At 34.7% G+C, this 19310-nt stretch overlaps 1 protein-coding gene across 1 annotated transcript in view; it reads right to left on the reverse strand.

The window, feature by feature from the left end:
• LOC148955194 (cubilin-like) overlaps positions 1–19310 on the reverse strand; it is a 232136-nt gene that overhangs the window by 165210 nt on the left and 47616 nt on the right. Inside the window, exon 4 of the mRNA XM_089106517.1 lies at positions 13617–13806. Coding sequence (XP_088962643.1) covers positions 13617–13806 — 190 coding nt within the window. The remainder of the gene's footprint in view (positions 1–13616; positions 13807–19310) is intronic.

The raw sequence follows: 19310 nt of genomic DNA on the forward strand, positions 1-19310 counted from the left end.
AATTGAGATTATATAACGCAAGCAGACTGGTTTTTGAGGTACTTTCATCATATTTTTTTTTTTTTTTTTTTTTTACCGAAAACTAGAAATTGTCAACCTTTTCAAAGAGAGTGAGTAGAACCTGTCAAAGAGTTTGATAACCTCTAGCTTAAAGGCATCCCATCGAGTTTGATTAAGAATGTAACATGTCTAGAATTGATCCCATATGCTGTTGAATCATTTATCACAAAAATAACTCTATTTGCAAAAGAAAAAAAAGGGTTTGGCATTTGCGAATTGGACTCTATAAACGATATTAATTAATGTTTGAATAATAGGAACGTGAATGATTCTAACTAGTGATTGGATAGTATGAAGACGGAGAAAAAGGGTTAAACTGATTAGCAGTTAAGGTAACCCCGAAGAGCATGTTAACTCATAGCTTATTTATTATAAAGTTGGAACAATATCAATCTATGGAAATGGTTAACGACGATAAAATGGTCTTATGACTTGACCTAGCTTTACTTCTTCGATGTGTTCTGTATAATACACAAGTGGCGTTTGAACAGTGTTGTCAATTTAAATAGAGTTTAACGTTATAGTAAACTAAAAATTTGATACTAAGAGAGATGTAGATGGCAAGAAAAGAATTTTAATAATGGATAGCTTTATTTCTTCGATGTGTTCTGTATAATACACAAGTGTCGTTTGAACAGTGTTGTCAGTTTAAAATTGAGTCTAACGTTATAGTATACTAAAAAGTTGATACTAAGAGAGATGTAGATGGCAAGAAAAGAATTTTAATTGAACTAAAAATGAAGATATTTATAGACAGTTTCAATTAGCTATGGCTAAGTTTTTTAATAGAGGAGCTATTTTCTTGCGAAACCTTCCACAAAAACCTTATATTCTAATAATAGGCAACTTACATAAGTTAGAATCCTTGCCCCGGGGGCTATAGAGGATTTCTCAACCCCTAAGTTATAGTAATTTGAATTTTAAACTATTTTGAACAAAATGGCTATTTCAAAATTTTGATAAGATGCATTTGGGGGGAAAAGGCACAAGGAGGGGGGGGGCTTGTTCCTCTTTGATTACGTTCGATTCCGAAAAGGGGCATAATGAATTTTATTTTATGGTTGAATGAACTTCCTCCAAAGTATATACGACCACGCTTTCCATAGAAGCTTTATATGTTAACGATGGCCTGCTAATATAATTTACAGCCCTTTCCTCCAGAGCTGGGGGGATTCAAACCCGGACCGTAGCTGTTTGACCTTTGGACGACCTTGAACAAAATGGCTAACTCAAAATTCTGATCGGAAGCATTTAGGAAAAAATGGCCTGGGGGGATGCTTGCTGTCCAATTATTCTTGACTTTTAAAAACGGAGCTAGAACTTTAGATTTAAATCCAATGAGCCTTTTCCAAAGTCTTCACGATTACCTCTTTGATAAAAAAAAACTTACATATGAACAATAGACAGCTTGCATAACTCACAGCCCTTGCCCTGGGGGCAGTGGGAGGTTTTGTCAAGCCCCGAGGCATAATTATTTTAATTACTTAAACTTTTGACTATTTTTGACATAATGGCCATCTCAAAATTTTGATTGGCTGCATTTGGGGAAAAGAGGGCGTGAAGAGGGGGGGGGGAGGCTGGCTTGGTGCCCTCCAATTACATTTGAATCTTAAAAAGAGCCGTAGAAATTATTGTTTCCAATTTAATGAGCCCCTCCGAAGTTTATAACACCACCAAAGTAGAATGCGCCTTCTGGATTCTATGGATGCCCTAGGAAAACATTTATATGGATGCTCTACACCTTTTCAAAGAGAGTGAGTATCCCCTCGCATGGCCTTATGGATTTGGGTAGATTATGTTCCTTCCTATGCTATTCTATGGATGCTCTACACCTTTTCAAAGAGAGTGAGCATCCTCTCACACCTATTTTTCCTTGGTACCTTTTCAAGCAAAGTGATCAAAAAAATAAAAACACGTCTAGAAACTTCGTTCATCATGATAGTGTATAAGGTTTCAATTGCACATGGAATTACACAAGAATATACAGGGCAGTTTGACGTGCACATTGCAAAAAGCGACCAATCCTTTACCTATAAAGTGAACAAACACGTTTTGAGAGTATAATTGAGATTATATAACGCAAGCAGACTGGTTTTTGAGGTACTTTCATCATAAATTTGTTTTTAAATTTAACACTTAGAATTTGTCAATTTTATCCTATGTATCCGAGAAAAGGATGTTGATATAGAATTTAGTCACTCTGATACTTAGATTTTGTCAACTTTATCCTACATATCCGATAAAGGATGTTGTTAAAGCATTTATTCATTCTGAAATTTAGATTTTGTAAATTTTATTTGATGTATCTGACAAAGGATGTTTATAAAAAAATTTATTCACACTGACACTTAGATTCTGTCAATTTTATCCGATTTATCCGACAAAGGATGTTGATAAAAAATTTATTCACTCTCCCACTTAGATTTTGTCAACTTTTTACTACGTATCCGAGACATGGATGTTGATATAGAATTTAATCACTCTTATACTTAGATTTTTTGAAATTTCTGCATTGTCTGTCTAGGAAGCGACTTCAATCGATAATGAATGTTAATAAATAATTTGTTCAATTTTTTTCATAATTTCCTGAATTAAATTTTCGTATTGTGTATCCAAGAGGTGAATTCAAGAAAGAGTTTGTTACTTAATTACTTACAATTTTTTCATAATGACATATCCAACAACAGATGTTGATAAAGAATTTATTCATTTTGATAATATTTTCGTGTTTTTTGCAAGCCATTCGTACTATACCTTAAACGCATTCAGATATTTCCTTTATAAAAAAATTTGTTCGACATATCCGACAAATGATGTTGATAAAGCATTTATTCAGTCTGATACTTAGATTTTATCAATTTTATCCGATGTAACTGACAGAGGATGTTGATAAAAAAAATTATTCACTCTAACACTTAGATTTTGTCAATTATATTCGATTTATCTGACAAAGGATGTTGAGAAAAAAATTATTCTCTTTGAAACTTAGATTTTGTCAATTTTAACTTATATATCCGACAAATGATGCTGATAATGCATTTATTCACTCTGCTACTTAGATTTTCTCACTTTTATCCAATATATTTGACAAAGGATGCTGATAAATCATTTATTCAGTCTGATTCTTTGATTTTGTCAATTATATTCGATGTATCTGACAATAGATGTTGATATAAAAAATTTATTCACTCTGACGCTTAGATTTTTTCAATTTTATCCCATGTATTCAAGAAAGGGCTGTTGGTATATAATTTAATCAATCTGATACTTATATTTTGTCAATTTTATCCCATGTATTCGAGAAAGGGTTGTTGATATAGAATTTATTCAATCTGATACTTAGATTTTGTCAATTTTATCCAATATACCCGAAAAATGATGTTGATAATGCATTTAGAGGATGTTGATAAAGCATTTATTCACTCTGATACTCATATTTTATCAATTTCATCCCATGTATCCGAGAAAGGGATGTTGATATAGAATTTAATGACTCTGATACTTAGATTTTATCCGAGATATCCGACAAAAGATGCTGATAAAGCATTTAATCACTCTGATACTTAGATTTTGTCAATTTTATCCAGCATATCCGACAATGGATGCACATTTTGAATCCGTTCCATAAAATGGTTCACCATGTTCTCTCTTGATATTGTAGTTATTGTCTTCTCTTAGTTCGTAATCAGTAGAATAATCATTATCCCATTTTGAGTCACACACAATTTTTACTGGTGTGTCATCGACAGGCTCAGTATGCTTTTCGTCTCTGGTATTATTTGGTTCATTGACTGTTTGATCAATGGCAAAAACTTAATTTCCCCTCCTAACATTATATAAACTAAATACTTGCCCCCTCCCCCCCCCACACACACACACTTTTTCCTACAAATCTAGCAATCCATAAAAAATAGCGATCAGACTAGAAGCAGATTCCTTTTCCTACAAATCTACCCGTATACAAATCTACTATTTGTAATAGCAATAAAGTTAAATAAATTATAAAAATATTTGCCATTGGTTCAATAAAAAGTATTTCATGTTTACTACCTACTAAAGTCATGTATCAATATTAAGGCCCTCATTGAGTAAGGTTTTTTTTGCCCCCCTCCCTCCATTTTTTTCTTTAATAATTTTCCCTTTTAGTAAATGCACACGTAAAAATTTTGCGAAAAGGTCCTTATTCTATTGAAGGATACAAGAAGCAAAGGCGGGTAAAATGCTGATTAATTTGCGCAATAAAGTTGAATGCTACCTGATAAATGATGATTAAAGTGGAACTTACAGCTGTAGAAACCGCTCGTGGGGCATAGTGAATCACGGTATCTCTCCTCAAATTCATGGAAGTTTTTGTTCAATTACGTATCTAATAAATAAACATTTAACATTTTTTCAGGTTTTTTGTGGTTTTGCATGAAAATAGCTCGTCTTTTAAAAAATTGTTACATTGATTATTGAAACTGTTTTTAGATATCATCATTTTTAGTTAAAATGCGAAGATATTAAGTAAGCATCTAACATTTTTTCAAATTTTGTGTTGTTTCGCAAGAAAATAGCTCATCTTTAACAAACTTTGCCATAGCTTATTGAAACTGTCTATAAATATCTTCATTTTAGTTCAATTGCGTAGATAATAAATAAACATTTAAAATTTTTCAGATTTTGTGGGGTTTCGCAAGAAAATAGCTCGTCTTTAGCAAACTTATCCATAGCTAATTGAAACTGTCCTTAAATATCTTAATTTTTTTGTTCAATTGCGTTGCTAATAAAGAAACATTTAGCATTTTTTCTGGTTTTTTTTTATTACGTAAGAAAATATAACTTCTTTAACAAACTTACCCGTAGCTAATTTAAACTCTCTTTAAATATCTTCACTTTTAGTTCAATTAAAATTCTTTTCTTGCCATCTACATCTCTCTTAGTATCAACTTTTTAGTATACTATAACGTTAGACTATTTTAAACTGACAACACTGTTCAAACGCCACTTGTGTATTATACAGAACGCTTCGAAGAAATAAAGCTATCCATTACTAAAATTCTTTTCTTGTCATCTACATCTCTCTTAGTATCAACTTTTTAGTATACTATAACGTTAAACTCTATTTTAAATTGACAACACTGTTCAAACGTCACTTATGTATTATACAGAAGACATCGAAGAAGGAAAGATAGGTCAAGTCATAAGACCATTTTATCATCGTTAACCATTTCCATAGATTGATATTGTTCCAAATTTATAATAAATAAGCTGTGAGTTAACATGCTCCTCGGGGTTACCTTAACTGCTAATCAGTTTAACCCTTTTTCTCCGTCTTCATACAATCCAATCACTAATTAGACTCATTCACGCTCTTATTATTCCAACATTAATTAATATCGTTCATAGAGTCCAATTCGCAAATGCTAAACCCTTTTTTTGCAAATAGAGATATTTTTTGGTAAATGATTCAACAGCATATGGGATCAATTCTAGACATGTTACATTCTTAATCGAACTCGATGAGATGCCTTTAAGCTAGAGGTTATCAAACTCTTTGACAGGTTCTACTCACTCTCTTTGAAAAGGTTGACAATTTCTAGTTTTTGGTTAAAAAAAATGTTATGATGAAAGTACCTCAAAAACCAGTCTGCTTGCGTTATATAATCTCAATTATACTCTCAAAACGTGTTTGTTCACTTTATAGGTAAAGGATTGGTCACTTTTTGCAATGTGCACGGCAAACTGCACTGTATATTCTTGTGTAATTCCATGTGCAATTGAAACCTTATACACTGTCATGATGAACGAAATTGCTAAAGACGTGTTTTTTTTTATCACTTTGTTTGGAAAGATACCAAGGAAGTATAGGTGTGAGAGGATACTCACTCTCTTTGAAAAGGTGTAGAGCATCCATGGAATAGCACAGGAAGGAACATAATATTCCCAAATCCATAAGGCCATGCGAGGGGATATTCACTCTCTTTGAAAAGGTGTAGAGCATCCATAGAATAGCATAGGAAAGAACATAATCTATCCAAATCCATAAGGCCATGCGAGGGGATACTCACTCTCTTTGAAAAGGTGTAGAGCATCCATAGAAATGTTTCTCCTAGGGCATCCATAGAACCCAGAAGACGCATTCTACTCACCCCATGCATATAAAGCACCTCTGGGGGGAAAATAGTAAAAAAATATTGAAGGTATATAAGCTTTTTTCATTCATTTATGTTTGCACCTGTTATCTTTATGTTTTTAAGATAGTGAATTTTAATTTCTGTTTTTTTTTTGTTTTTTTTTCCAGGAGTATCATTTTATTTACACATAATTTACTAAAAACTAACGCCAAGGAACCTTTCGGTTCATTAGGCCAACTCCAACTTCCAACGCATAATTCAATATAAATATACAAAAACAAAACAATATCCCCCACCGACCTGCTAAAAAAACAACACAACCAAAAATTCCATTATGGCACTACTAAAAAAAACACACGAAAAAATCAAACAAATTGATTAATATTATAAAAAAAATCCTCAATTTTCCTCGGAAACTGCTTAGGTCATGCTCACGCACAACCCAATTGGTAAATGACTCATGGAGCTCGGCAAAACATGCTGAGCAGAGAACTGTGCCCGGTTTTTTTCACACTGCGGCCGCCGAAATGCATCTGTATTTCTTGTATTATAATTGTGAAGATCCAAACCAGTTATAAACATGCCATTAAAACATTCTGAGGTAATGTTATTAATAATATCAAACATTAAAATAGATTGACAAAAAAGGAATATACTTGCTAGAGGAAGAATATTCAGTTTTAAATACACAGTTCTCACTGAATCTCTCTGTCCATAATTTGCTAAAATCCTAATGGCAGAATTCTGCAAAGCTCTAAGGCGTTTTAGATGGGATTGAAAAGTTAAAGACCATACCGAACAACAATATAAAAAGTAACAATGGACAAGCGAAAAATACAAAAGCCTAGGACAATTTTCGGACAAATGCGCTTCGATTTCCTAACAATTCCAACAATACGGGCAGCTTTAGATGTTATACAATTTATATGGTCTGAAAAACTAAGGGTCTCATCTACAATAATGCCTAAATACCTAGTCGAGTGCACTCTATTAATAAATGAATTTCCACACCTCAACTTATCTACCCAAGGATAATACATTTTAGAACGAACAAACAACACAAAATTACACTTCTTAAAATTTATTTTCAGCTTATTCAACCTAGTCCACTTTTCAATCAAATTTATATCATGTTCGAATGCACGGATCAACTCTTCTTCAGTTCTGGCGCATACCGTTAAATTAGTATCATCAGCAAATAAAACTGAAGCTTTAACAGGGATCACATTTGGGTCTCCACTATTTACTGAATCAACAATATTAGATAAAACTCCACACAGATAATTAATATATACAGCAAATAATAGTGGACCAAGGGAAGATTCCTGTGGGACTCCAGACTCAACATCATATTCACATGTAGCTTGTTGTCCATCGTCCAAATATAATTTTATATTACTTAGGTAAGACTTCAACAGATTCAGAGCTCTTCCTCTTACACCGGCATTATCTAATTTACACAATAGAATACCATGGTCCACAGAATCGAACGCTTTTAAAATATATAAAAATACAGTTATGACTTTAATATGTTTGTCAAGGCCATCATTAACCAACATTGAAAGAAACTGAACTGCATGCTCTGTAGAATGTTTCTTCCTGAAACCAAATTCGTTCTTAAAGAAAAATCCTTTCTTCTCTAGAAATGTCTCAATCCTTAGGCATAATGTCTTCTCAATTATTCTAGCTATAATCGGAAGCAGTGATATCGGTCTATAGTTGCTAGGATCTTCTCGGTCACCTGACTTAAAAATTGGCACTATTTTTGCAGTTTTAAACGGCTGAGGGAAGATTCCATCTTTAAAACACCCATTAATATGTTCTACAAGTTGATCCTTAATAACTGGAAAAATTTCTTTCAGGACGCGGAGGGATAACAAATCTGATCCAGCGGAATTATTCTTCATTCCCGAAATCACTGTTAACACTTCACTTTCATTCGTCTTTTGCAGCCACATACTTGTTTCACTAGCTGGCCGAATATACTGGTGAAACGACCCTTCATTTTTATGTATAGGCCTACTTACTGACTGTCTAATTTCATTACCTGCGTTAGAAAAATGATCGGCCAGTTTTTCATTAAAAATGCCTGGTATTATTCACTTCCACATGGCTCCTTATCAATTCCTCCAATTATCGACCGAATAACTTTCCGAGTCTTCAAAGAGTTATCTCTACACGACTCAAAAATTCTCGAGTAATAATTCTTTTTTACTTTTCTTAACAATTTATTGAGCGCGTTATTATAATTCGCGTCATTAGATTATAATATAATGTTTGTTTGGGGTTTCGTTTATTCTTTAACAGTAATTTCTGGTCCTTTTGAGTTTTAACTATAAACGGAATTAATTTCTGTTGGACCCGAGTTCAATATGGCTCTTTACTTTTCTTAGAAAACTTCTTTTTATGCAAGGTTTTTTTAAATTGATAATAATAATAAAACACTGAAGCCTTATGGCCTTTGCTATAGACAATGTAAGTGCATGCCTCTAATAAATCATACGTGATCTATTCACGCAACAATGAATGGATAAAAAATAGCTTCGAAAATGGGTGGCTAAATCATTTCATTGTAGAATCAGAGATATCAGGATTGTATTGATTTGACCTTTATTAGACTTTGTGGGCCAGGACAGTTTTGTACCTATCGTACAGAATGTGTTTAAATCTTGTTGTACGCATGCCAGCAGTTTTAAGCATTTTTATATTTTCAGTGTGAGGATATTTATGAGAGTTATTCAATAGCTAATTCTTTATCTACTTCCAATTAGGGTGTTCAGATCTGTCTTAACGACCCCATCGAAATTTCTTGAAACTTTTAACGTTCTTCCTATACAAAACTTTACCTAATTGAAGCCTTTGGGGGGGGGGCGGTAAATTGTTTGCACTTCATATTATTGACTTATAAATAAAGTAAACATACCACTCGATGCCTTTTTTATGCTCTTTACAAATATATTAATCACTTCTATCACAAATCCATATTTACCCACCCCCACCCCCCTAATGTGCAAATTCTCTTTCAGTGAAGCGCCAATGACGCAATAGGCTTTTGGTTTTTATTTACAGTTAAGGAAGGAGGCAGTACCCAAACTCTTGTTTGTAGTGAAACTATGTTCGTCTATAACAACTTTAAGAACTAATAAATTAAACTGAATATTTGATGTATATCAGTTCAAAATTTTACTATAATTTTAATGTTTATTTTCAATATTAAGTACAAAAGACAATATTTGTGATAAAATTGGTTTTCAGTAAAGCAAGCACCAATGACGCAGTAGGTTTTAGACTTTTACAGTGAGAGAAAGAGACGATACACAAACTCTTGTTTGCAGTGATTTTTGTTTGTTTCAAGCTTGATTTGCATATTCAATTTAAGTTTCACTCGTTTTAAGATTTACCAAGTTTCACTATCTGAAAAATTTTATCTTATGCAATGGCTATCTAAAATTTTCCATCAGATATATTTGTGGAAAAAGGGCTTGGGGGAAGGGTCTAGTTGCCCTCCGATCACCTTTGACTCTTAAAAGGGCACTAGAACTCTCTATTTCCAATAGAATGAGCCCCCTTTGAAGTTTATACAACGACTCCTTCTATATGAAGCGCCTTTGGGAAAAAAATTAGTGGGGGGGGGGGTCTAGCTGCCCTCCGATTACTTTTTGCTCTTAAAAAGTGAGTTACAACTTTAAATTTCCAATCAAATGAGCCCTCTATGAAGTTTATACGAGTATCATTTCCATAACAACCATATATGCCCCCAGGGCATAACTTACAACGTCTACCCCTGGGCCCTGGGGGGGGGGGGGCTGTGTCGACACCAGAGTTTTTGTTGTCTGAACTTTGCACTAGCTTTAATAAAATTTCTATCTCAGTATTTTATCTGATGTATTTAGGGCGTGGATGGGGGGATTAGTGGCCCTCCGGTCTTTTATAAATCTTAAAAAGTGAACGAGAACTTTCAATTTCCAATCAAATGAACCCTCTCCAAGCTTTATACGAGCGTCCGTTCCATAAAAACCATACATGCCCCCAGATTATTACTGACAGCGCCTGCCTCTGGGCCCTGGGGGCCTGAATCTTTTCTTATCTAACCTTTGAACTATTATCAATGAAATGGCTATTTTAAAAAAATTATCACATAGGCTTGGGGAAAAAAGGGTGTGTAGGGGGGCTAGTTGCCCTCAGATATCTTTTGAGTCTTAAAAAATGAACTAGAACTTTCAATTTCCAATCAAATGAGCCCTCTATAAAGTTTATAAGAGCATCCCTTTCATAAGAACCATGTACGCCTCCAGGACAACACTTGCAACGCCTACCCCCTCGGGGCCCTGGGGGGTAGTGTTGACACCGGAGTTTTTGTCATCTAATTTTTAAACAATTTTTTAAAAAACTGGCTATCCCAAAATTAGTAGCGGATGGGTTTGGGGAAAAAGGGCGGGGGGGGGGGGGCTGGTTGCCATTAAAGCTCTTGACTCTTAAAAACTGAATTAGAACTTTCAATCACCAATCAAATGAGCCCTCTATGAAGTTTATACGAGCATCCTTTTCATGAGAACCATATATGCCTTTTGGGTATAACTTAGAACGCCTTCCGCCAGGCCCTGGGGGCTTTTATTGACACTGAATTTTTCTTATCCGACCTTTGAACCTCTTTTTAACAAAATGTCTATCTCAAAATTTTCATCTGATGGGTTTGGAAAAAGAAGACGTGGGGGGGGGGGCTAGTTGCCCTCGGATCTCTTTTGACTATTAAAAGGGAACTCGAACTTTCAATTTCCAATCAACTTATCCCTCTCTAAATTTTATGCGAGCATCCTTTCCATAAGAACCATATATGCCCCAGGGCATAACTTACAACGCCTTCCGCCGGGCCCTGGGGGGTTTTGTCGACACCGGAGCTTTCGTTATATGGTCATTGAACTATTTTTTTAAAAAAATGGCTATCTCAAAGTTCTTATCAGATGGACTTGAGAAAAAAGACGTGGATGGGGGGGGGGGCTAGGTGCCCTCCAATCTGTTTTGACGCTTAAAAAGTGGACTAGAACTTTCGATTTCCAATCAGATGAGCCTTTATACGAGCATAGCTTCCATAAGAACTATATATGCCCCCAGGGCTTAACTTATAACACTTGTCCTGAAAACTGTGGGGGGAAGGTCCTGCTCAACGATATAATTTCTAGGACTTCTAACTACGTTGAACGAAATGGGTATCTCATAATTTTAATTGGATTTACTTGGGGAAATGGTGGGCGTGTAAGGGATGTTAGTTGCCTTCTAACCACTTTCAACTATTAACAAGGACACTATCCATTTAAATTTCCAATTGAATGAGCCCTTTTTGAAGTTTCTACGACAACACTATCTATAAAAACCTTATATGCCCCCAGGGGATAACTTGGGAAATTTCCAGAATTTTCAAATACGTTGAACAAAATGGCCATCTCAAAATTCTGATTGGATGTATTTAGGGAAAAGGTGGGCGCAAGAAGGGTCTTAGTTGCCCTCCGATCACTTTCGACTATTAAAAGGGCACTGGCCCCTTTGAATTTCCAATCGAATGAGCCCTTTTGGAAGTTCCTACAACAAAGCTTTCTATAAAAAGCTTATATGTCCCTAGGGCATCAACTTACAACCCTTGTCCTGAGGGCTGTGGGGGAGTGTCCTCCTCAAAAACATAATTTCTATCTGGAAATCAACTACGTAGAAAAAATGGTTATCTCAAAATTTTGATTGGATGTGTTTGAGGAAATGGTGAGCGTGGAAGGGGTGTTAATTGCCTTTCAATCACTTTTGACTACCAAAAAGAGAACTAGAGCTCTTAGTTTTCAAACGAATGAGCCTCCTTCGAAGTATTTATAACACCCCATCCATACGAAATGCCTCAGGTGAAAAAATAAATAAATAATAAAACATTGGAGCCGTATGGCCTTTACTATAGGTGTTGCATCTGACTTAAAATATTGGAGGGCACTAGACCTCCTCCCATGCCTTTTCCTCCAAAATCGTCTGGTCAAAATTTTGAGATAGCTATTTTGTTCAACATAGTTGAAAGACCTAACCCCTCACAGCCCCTGGAAGAAAGGTCTTTAAGTTATATACATTTTTTGGGTAGGGGTTGGCGAATTATCCGCCGGGAGGATTTTCCACAAGAAGAATTTTCCATGGGGAGGAATGTTTCAAGGGGGTGTACTTTTCAATGAAAATTTTACACTGATGAAATTCGGAAGAATTTCATTCGAAATTCATTTTATATGGTTTGCTTTCTCTTTGCCGGCTCAATTTTACGCGCGGATATGTTAAGGATAATTGTCTAGGGTAAATTTTCAACTGTATTGAATTGTCTAGAGAATATTTCCATGGGAAGGGGAATTTTTCCGTGGATGTGGAGCCAGACTTCCTGGCATTATTTAAAAACGATCAGAAATTTAAAAAATACAAGTTTTTTCAACTGAAAGTAAGGAGCAACATTAAAACTAAAGATGAACACAAATTATTTCGTATATGAGGGGGTTTGTCCCCTCCTGAACACCTCGCTCTTTAAGTTTGGTTTTTGTTCCAATTCTTTAAGAATGACTTCTGAAACACAAGGGTTGTTTAACTAGAACAATAATAAGCTTTTTTAAACTTCAAAAAACCTACTGTGAAGAGCGAGGAGTTGAGGAGAAGACAACGCCCCTCATACACGTAATAGTTTCTGTTCGTTTTATGTTTTAATATTGCTCCTTATTTTCAGCTAAAAAATCTGTTTTGTTTTATTTGATTTTTATCAAAACTTAGCTTTTGACATTTGATTTCCATTAATACATGCCACTCTCTGTTTACAGTTCCTTACCAGGAATAGTTGGCAAAATACAATAAAATGCATTTTTTTTAAATGGTGGTTTGAAATCTCTGCAACAGGGTTCTCAGATATGCTAAATTTGAGGGTTTAGTTTTCACTGAGACCACTCACTTTTTGGGAGTGTTTACACAAATATGCTAAATATGGTCGAGTAACGGTATCAAAAGTTGCTAAAAACGCATTTCAAATCATCAAACCAAGATTTTTCAACATTCATCTAGCCAAAAGTTGAGAATAGGCAATTAAATTTATAAAAATACCAAAGTTACAGTGGTTTTTAGGACATATTTTCAAAACGTTACTTCTGGGGGGGGGGGTTCAGAACCGAGTCATCCTAACAGAGTAAGCTCCTGTATATATATACTACAAATATGCTTGTTTTAAAGTCAATTTTCCACTTTTCGTAAGATCCTAGAGCCTTAGCGACTATTGTTTCAATTGTTTCATAACTTCAAATTAAATTTATTCAGACGATTGAAATGCAGGTATCAATCCATTGCAAAACGCAATGAAACAAGAACAAAAAAAACAGTAAGAAAATAGCTTAATTATCATATACATGCCAAACAATCAGCCAACAATAGCTATTAAATACTTACTCAGGGAGAGCTCCTCTGAGAGAGAATCTGTCAAACGAAAGATGGACCCTTTCACCAGGAGCTGCGACGAAAGTGAATAAACATTGAATAATATAAGAATCATTATTTACAGGTGGATTCATCAGGAAAGGAGAGCTGAAGGTTCCATTTTTTGCACCTTCACTGGTACTTACGAACGTTCGATCACAGCCTATCAAAAACTTTTATTACTATAACACACAACAAATAATAATGACAATTTGCACATTTGTTTTTAAACAAAATTCAAAAACGGAAGTATCAATAAGTTTTTAAAGCAACATTTAAGAAATAGAAGTATTCAAAACTAAAACAAAACTTTTAATGTTTATACCCAAAAGTTTCGCCTTTATGTAAAGTTTCGTGAAGATCATAAGTCCAGGAACGGGACATATTTTGATCAGGAAAAGCCTCTCGTTTGTTTAAACGGTAGTACAACACGTAAGTAGATTCCATAAATGTAGAGTATCGTTTTTTTATGTTCTTTGCTTTTTGATCCTCCATTATATTGCCAAATTAAACTTTGGAGACACAACGAAAAGAGGGCAGCCCTATTTAGGCAATATGTCTTAGGAAGGACTTGTGCAGAGAGAGGGTGCAGAGAGATCTGTGAGAAAGAAGGCTTTTAAAGTGAAGACTAACTACCACTTTTTCAGCATAGGAGGATACGTTCTTTCGTGAAGATGATCCCTTCATGAACGATCAACTCTCAAGAACGTTCTTAAAGGCTATGCGGAAGAACGGTGCAAGACCCTTGCTCGGGTGATAAGTAATTGCTTTATTGTTTTCTACATCAAAATAAATCCTCAAAATAGCACTAATATCTCTGAGCCAGAAGCTCAATCATTCTTGGTTATTAATTATCAAAAGCTTTGAAACGCCCCTAAAGATCATTAATTCGTGTTAAATCTCTAAGCGACAAGCTCAATCATTCCTCATTACTAGCTGTACTACAGTCTATCACAGACGGTTTCTGCAAAAATCCTTGATGAATAGATGATGAGAGTCGATGACTGGGAAGCCTACCCTGCTCCAAGTCTTTATCATGAGTGCAGCGGCATCTGCAACCTAGTAAAGAGCGAATCACTGCCCATAGTAATCAAAAGTTGAAAAACGTGTTTTCAAAAGAATTGTCTAGTGAGAAAAAATTGCCATTTATCACTGAATTAGAAATGGTACCTATTGTTTCGGTTAATATTAGAAGTAAAAGTTTGTTGTGAAAAGAAATTTATGGTGATTTCAAAAAAGAGCCTGAAACCCCTTGAAAATGGCGTCAAATCGAAATAAAAAAGTGCAACATTGGAATCAGCATGGTCGGAAACCTTTTGTAGGATAATTGCAGTCCCCCACCTTGAACACCCAGGAAAATGATTTTTTTGCATGGGTAGCAGTTATCTGTCTCCCTTTTTCTTCTTTCTTTTTTTTCTTTTTTTCTAGAAGGACTAAGGGGCGACCAGAGCTTCATAGAGAGGTGTATAATAGCTCATTCGAAAGGGAATTTGTATGTGCCCTTTTTAAGTGACCAAAAAATTGAAGGGCAAATAGCCCTCTCTCCCTACAGGCCCCGTCCCCCCAAACTAGCCCTATAAAAATTTTGAGATAGCCATTTTGTTTAACATAGTTCAAAAGTCCAATATATATAGTTTTGATGATGATATGACCTTCCATAGTCCCTGGGAAAGGGCTGTATGTGGTATCGGGCGTATCGATATCACGTGTATCAGTATCGTGCGTGTTGGTATTGCATGTATCGTATCGGGAATATCGGTATCCACTTTTTTTTCAGTCATTTCCTAGGCTCATTTTTTTAAAGCATTTCCCGGCAAGGTATCACGGTTGCAGCAGCAGCTGCAACCTAGTAAAGAGCGAACCACAGCCCATAGCAACCAAAAGTTAAAGACGAGGTTTGAAAAAAACTGCCTAGTGAAAAAAAAATTCCCATCTGACACTAACTCACGAACGTTAACTATTATTTCGGTTCGTCTTAAAAGTAAAAGTTTATTGCGAAATGAAATTTATGTTGATTTAAAAAAAAGCCTCACACCCCTCGAAAATGGCGTCATATCAAAATGAAAAGTGTACCATTGGAATCAATATGGTCAAAACCTTTTACAGGGAAGTTACAGTCCCCCTCCCTGAACAACAAGGAAAATCACTTTTTTGCATTGGTAGCACTGATCTGTCTCCTGTTTTTTTTTTTTTTTTCTTTCTTTTTTTTCAACAGGCCTAGCGGGCTACCAGAACATCATAAAGAAAATCTTAGTGGCTCATTCAAAAGCTATTCCTCATATCTACGTGCTTTTTATAAATTCCGCCATCTGCAAGTGCCATATGGCACTAAAATGACACTTTGTGTGCTATTTCTCAAGGGGTGGCACTAGTAGGCTACCAGAATATCGTTGGTAGATCTTTTATAGCTCATATGAAAGATATTGCACATATCTACATCTTTCATATAAATTCCACCAACATTAAGTTCAAATGGCAGTAAAAACGGCACTTTTGGTGTCGTGTTTCAGGTGGAAAAGCTGCACTGTAAAAAAAAATTGATTTCCAACAAAATGTTTTGCTCGAATTCAAAAAAGTCACAAAAAAATACAATTTTTCTGTTGGAATTGTAACTTGCTTATTGAACTCCAACAAATTATTGAAATTATTGATAGATTTATTATACTATAAGATTTATGTACTTTTCAGTAGACCAAATCTAATTTTCACCGTAAATAGGCTACATCAATCAACAGGGTTTGAACTCCAACAGTAGTTTGAAGTTTCTTGAATATCATTTTAAATTTGACTATAGACCCATTGAAAGTAAGAAATTCAGTATAAGTTCAATTCAAATATTTGAATTATAGCAGAAAAAGGGGAATGCTAATTGAATTTTGAATATAAAAATATAAATACAAAAATAAGGAAATATATTTTCACTTTGAAATAAGTTGAGCTTTCTTGTCTGCAACATGAACACGCAGAAATTTATGTACAAAAATAATCTTTTTAACTTTTACAATTGCTTTTTTTTAAATACATTTTTTGTGAGTTTCTGTAGGTAGAAAATTTCTTGATGCAACCCTAACCTTAACAGTACTTACGGTGAAAATATATTGCTTTCTGAATTCAATTTTTTCTAATTAAGAACGAAAATCCTTTTGTGGGAACAACTTATGTTTTTGCGATGAACGCCATTTTGTAATGAGACCCAAAAAGTGTTTTAAAAAAAATTCTTCACTGGATTGCCATAAATTTGCTGCTTACGCTGAATAACCAAGTAAACAAACATTTAAGCGCCGAAACCCATTTAGGCAATGAGTTTTCATCTGAAGAACCCTGATATGTGGTGATCACCTGGGGAATATCAAATTGTTGTAGAATTAAGGTGCTATAGCTTGGTTTTGGGACAATGACTTATGCTTATTGGTGTTGAATTTGCTCTATTTTGGACTTGGTTTTCGGATTATCGGATTGGATATACTGTTTTGTCCTAGGGGACTGGATGGATGAGTAAGGTCTAGACCTTGTTCAAGTGAACATTTATTTCAGTTACTAAAGTAAGAAGACAGTTTTTTTTTGTTTTTTTAGCCAAGTAATTACCGCCTGGTAATTACAAAGAAAAGAATACGCCTGTAAGGGTATTTCAGTCCTTTACGTACACGTCATGGAACCAAAAGCTTCCCCCAAAAAGAGAATTTTCTAAAATGGTGAACATTTCAACTGGACTCAGAAATACTACACTTTAATAGCATGAATCATGCTTTAAAAACTCCGGTTTGCTACAGGATTAATTAAAAAAAATAGGACGTTAGCCCAATAAGTTTTATCAAACAGTTCATAGTATTAAACTGTAATTAAGGAGCGACTCAGCTCAATTGTAACCGAAACTCAAAAATGGAATTTTGATAACAATTGATAAGAATTGGGTTTTTATGCAGATTGCAAATATATAAATTTCATTACGTCTAATATCTACCCACCAAAGGCTCCAACCCTCAGAAGAAAAAGGGATTTTAAAAACAGAGAGCCTGATTTTCGAAAAGGGGAGAAACCCCCCCCCCCAAAAAAAAGTCAATAAATCTTAATGTAAATCAGACCTTCGGATTCAGCGTATCAGAAAATGTTATTGTGGGGGTTATGATCTCCTATCTGCACAAATGTGGAATTGTATGTTTCTGCCAGAACACTGATCACGGATGCGTTTTTATTTGTTGTTGTTTTTTTGTTTTTTCTAGTGTCCTTTTTAAGAGACCGTAAAGATTGGAGGGCAACTAAACCTCCTCCCAAGACCTATTTTGTTTCTTATTTTGTTTTCGGATGTTATGATTTAAAATCAATTTGACAAAAAAACAAAAATCATCTCTTTTAACTACCTACAAACGTATAATACAGAAGTAGATTTAATGTTAAGAACTTCAAACGACGAAGCGACGATTTTACCTAGGGTCATTCAGATCAGAGAGAGAAGACGTTCTGATTGTGATGGTAAGTATTCAGTTTAGTTTATTAATATTGATAACTTGTGTCTTATGTTTCCCAAAATGTTTAAAATAGTATATTTTTAGAAATAAAAAAAAAAGTTTGGTAAAATTCTACGGTACTGTTCTATTAGCTGTAAGCCATGCAAGAAGTGAAGTTTGGTTAATGCTAATGAAATAAAACAAAATAGGATAAAAATGTAATAGTTTAGAAACAAAATTTGGTTATATATTTGCACATTAGGGGGTTGGGGGGGGGGGTAAAGCATAGCATATAGTAAGTACATAACCTAACCTAGGTACCTTTTTCCCCCCTAAACCCCCCAAAACTAAAGTTTAAATATTGTAAGCGCAGTTAGAGCCACTATTTGCAATCCAATTCTCCGTTGAGAGAACCTGTTTGACTAGTTTCTTTTATCATCTATCTTGCATGGCTTACAGCTAATAGAACAGTACCAATTTTACTTTAGCTACTTTTGGCTATCTTGGAAAGGGGTTAGGTTTGGAAAAAGAAAATTTCAGGGATGGGTCTACAGGCTAAAGTATGGGTACTTATGCACTATCTGGAAAACACGTAAAAAATGAAGTTTAGTTGATGCTAATTAAGTAAAACAAAATAGGATAAAAATATAATAGTTTAGAAACAAATTTCGGCTATACATTTGTACATTAGGGGGGTGGGGTAAAGCATAGCATATATTAAATACCTAATCTAACAAAACCTAGGTACCTTTTTCCCTCTAGACCCCATAAAACGGTAGTTTAAATATTGTAAACCCAATAACAAACCACGCTCTACAATCCAGTCCCCTATGGAAAGATACTAGTTTCGAAGTAAACCTGCATCTTCCCTATCTAGTATAGCGGGTGTGTTCCAGGCAGCAAATAAGTATCAAAGTATGTCCCGGGAGGGTATTTGAAGTACCTATCTCCGCTCCATCTCCCTCTAGAAGGTCCTTAAATTTGCCTACATGACAGGTCTATACTTATTGAAATTTTGACGAAACAACATTTTACCGTAACTTTCAGTTAGCAGCTTCTTTTTCTCAAGGTTTAGCTCCAAAAATGCAATTTCTGTTATTTGAGTAGAATTTTAAGCCACATCATTGTTTTTTTTTCTTCAAAATTTAGGAAATGTATTTGCATATCTTTAAACCTTATAAATGGGATTGAGCAAAGTTGTGACGCTGAAAACAATTTTGTT

Source organism: Artemia sp. Qi Xiang Cuo, chromosome 2 (genome assembly GCF_049724085.1).
Source record: "Artemia sp. Qi Xiang Cuo chromosome 2, ASM4972408v1, whole genome shotgun sequence".
Taxonomy (NCBI): Eukaryota; Metazoa; Arthropoda; class Branchiopoda; order Anostraca; family Artemiidae; genus Artemia; species Artemia sp. Qi Xiang Cuo.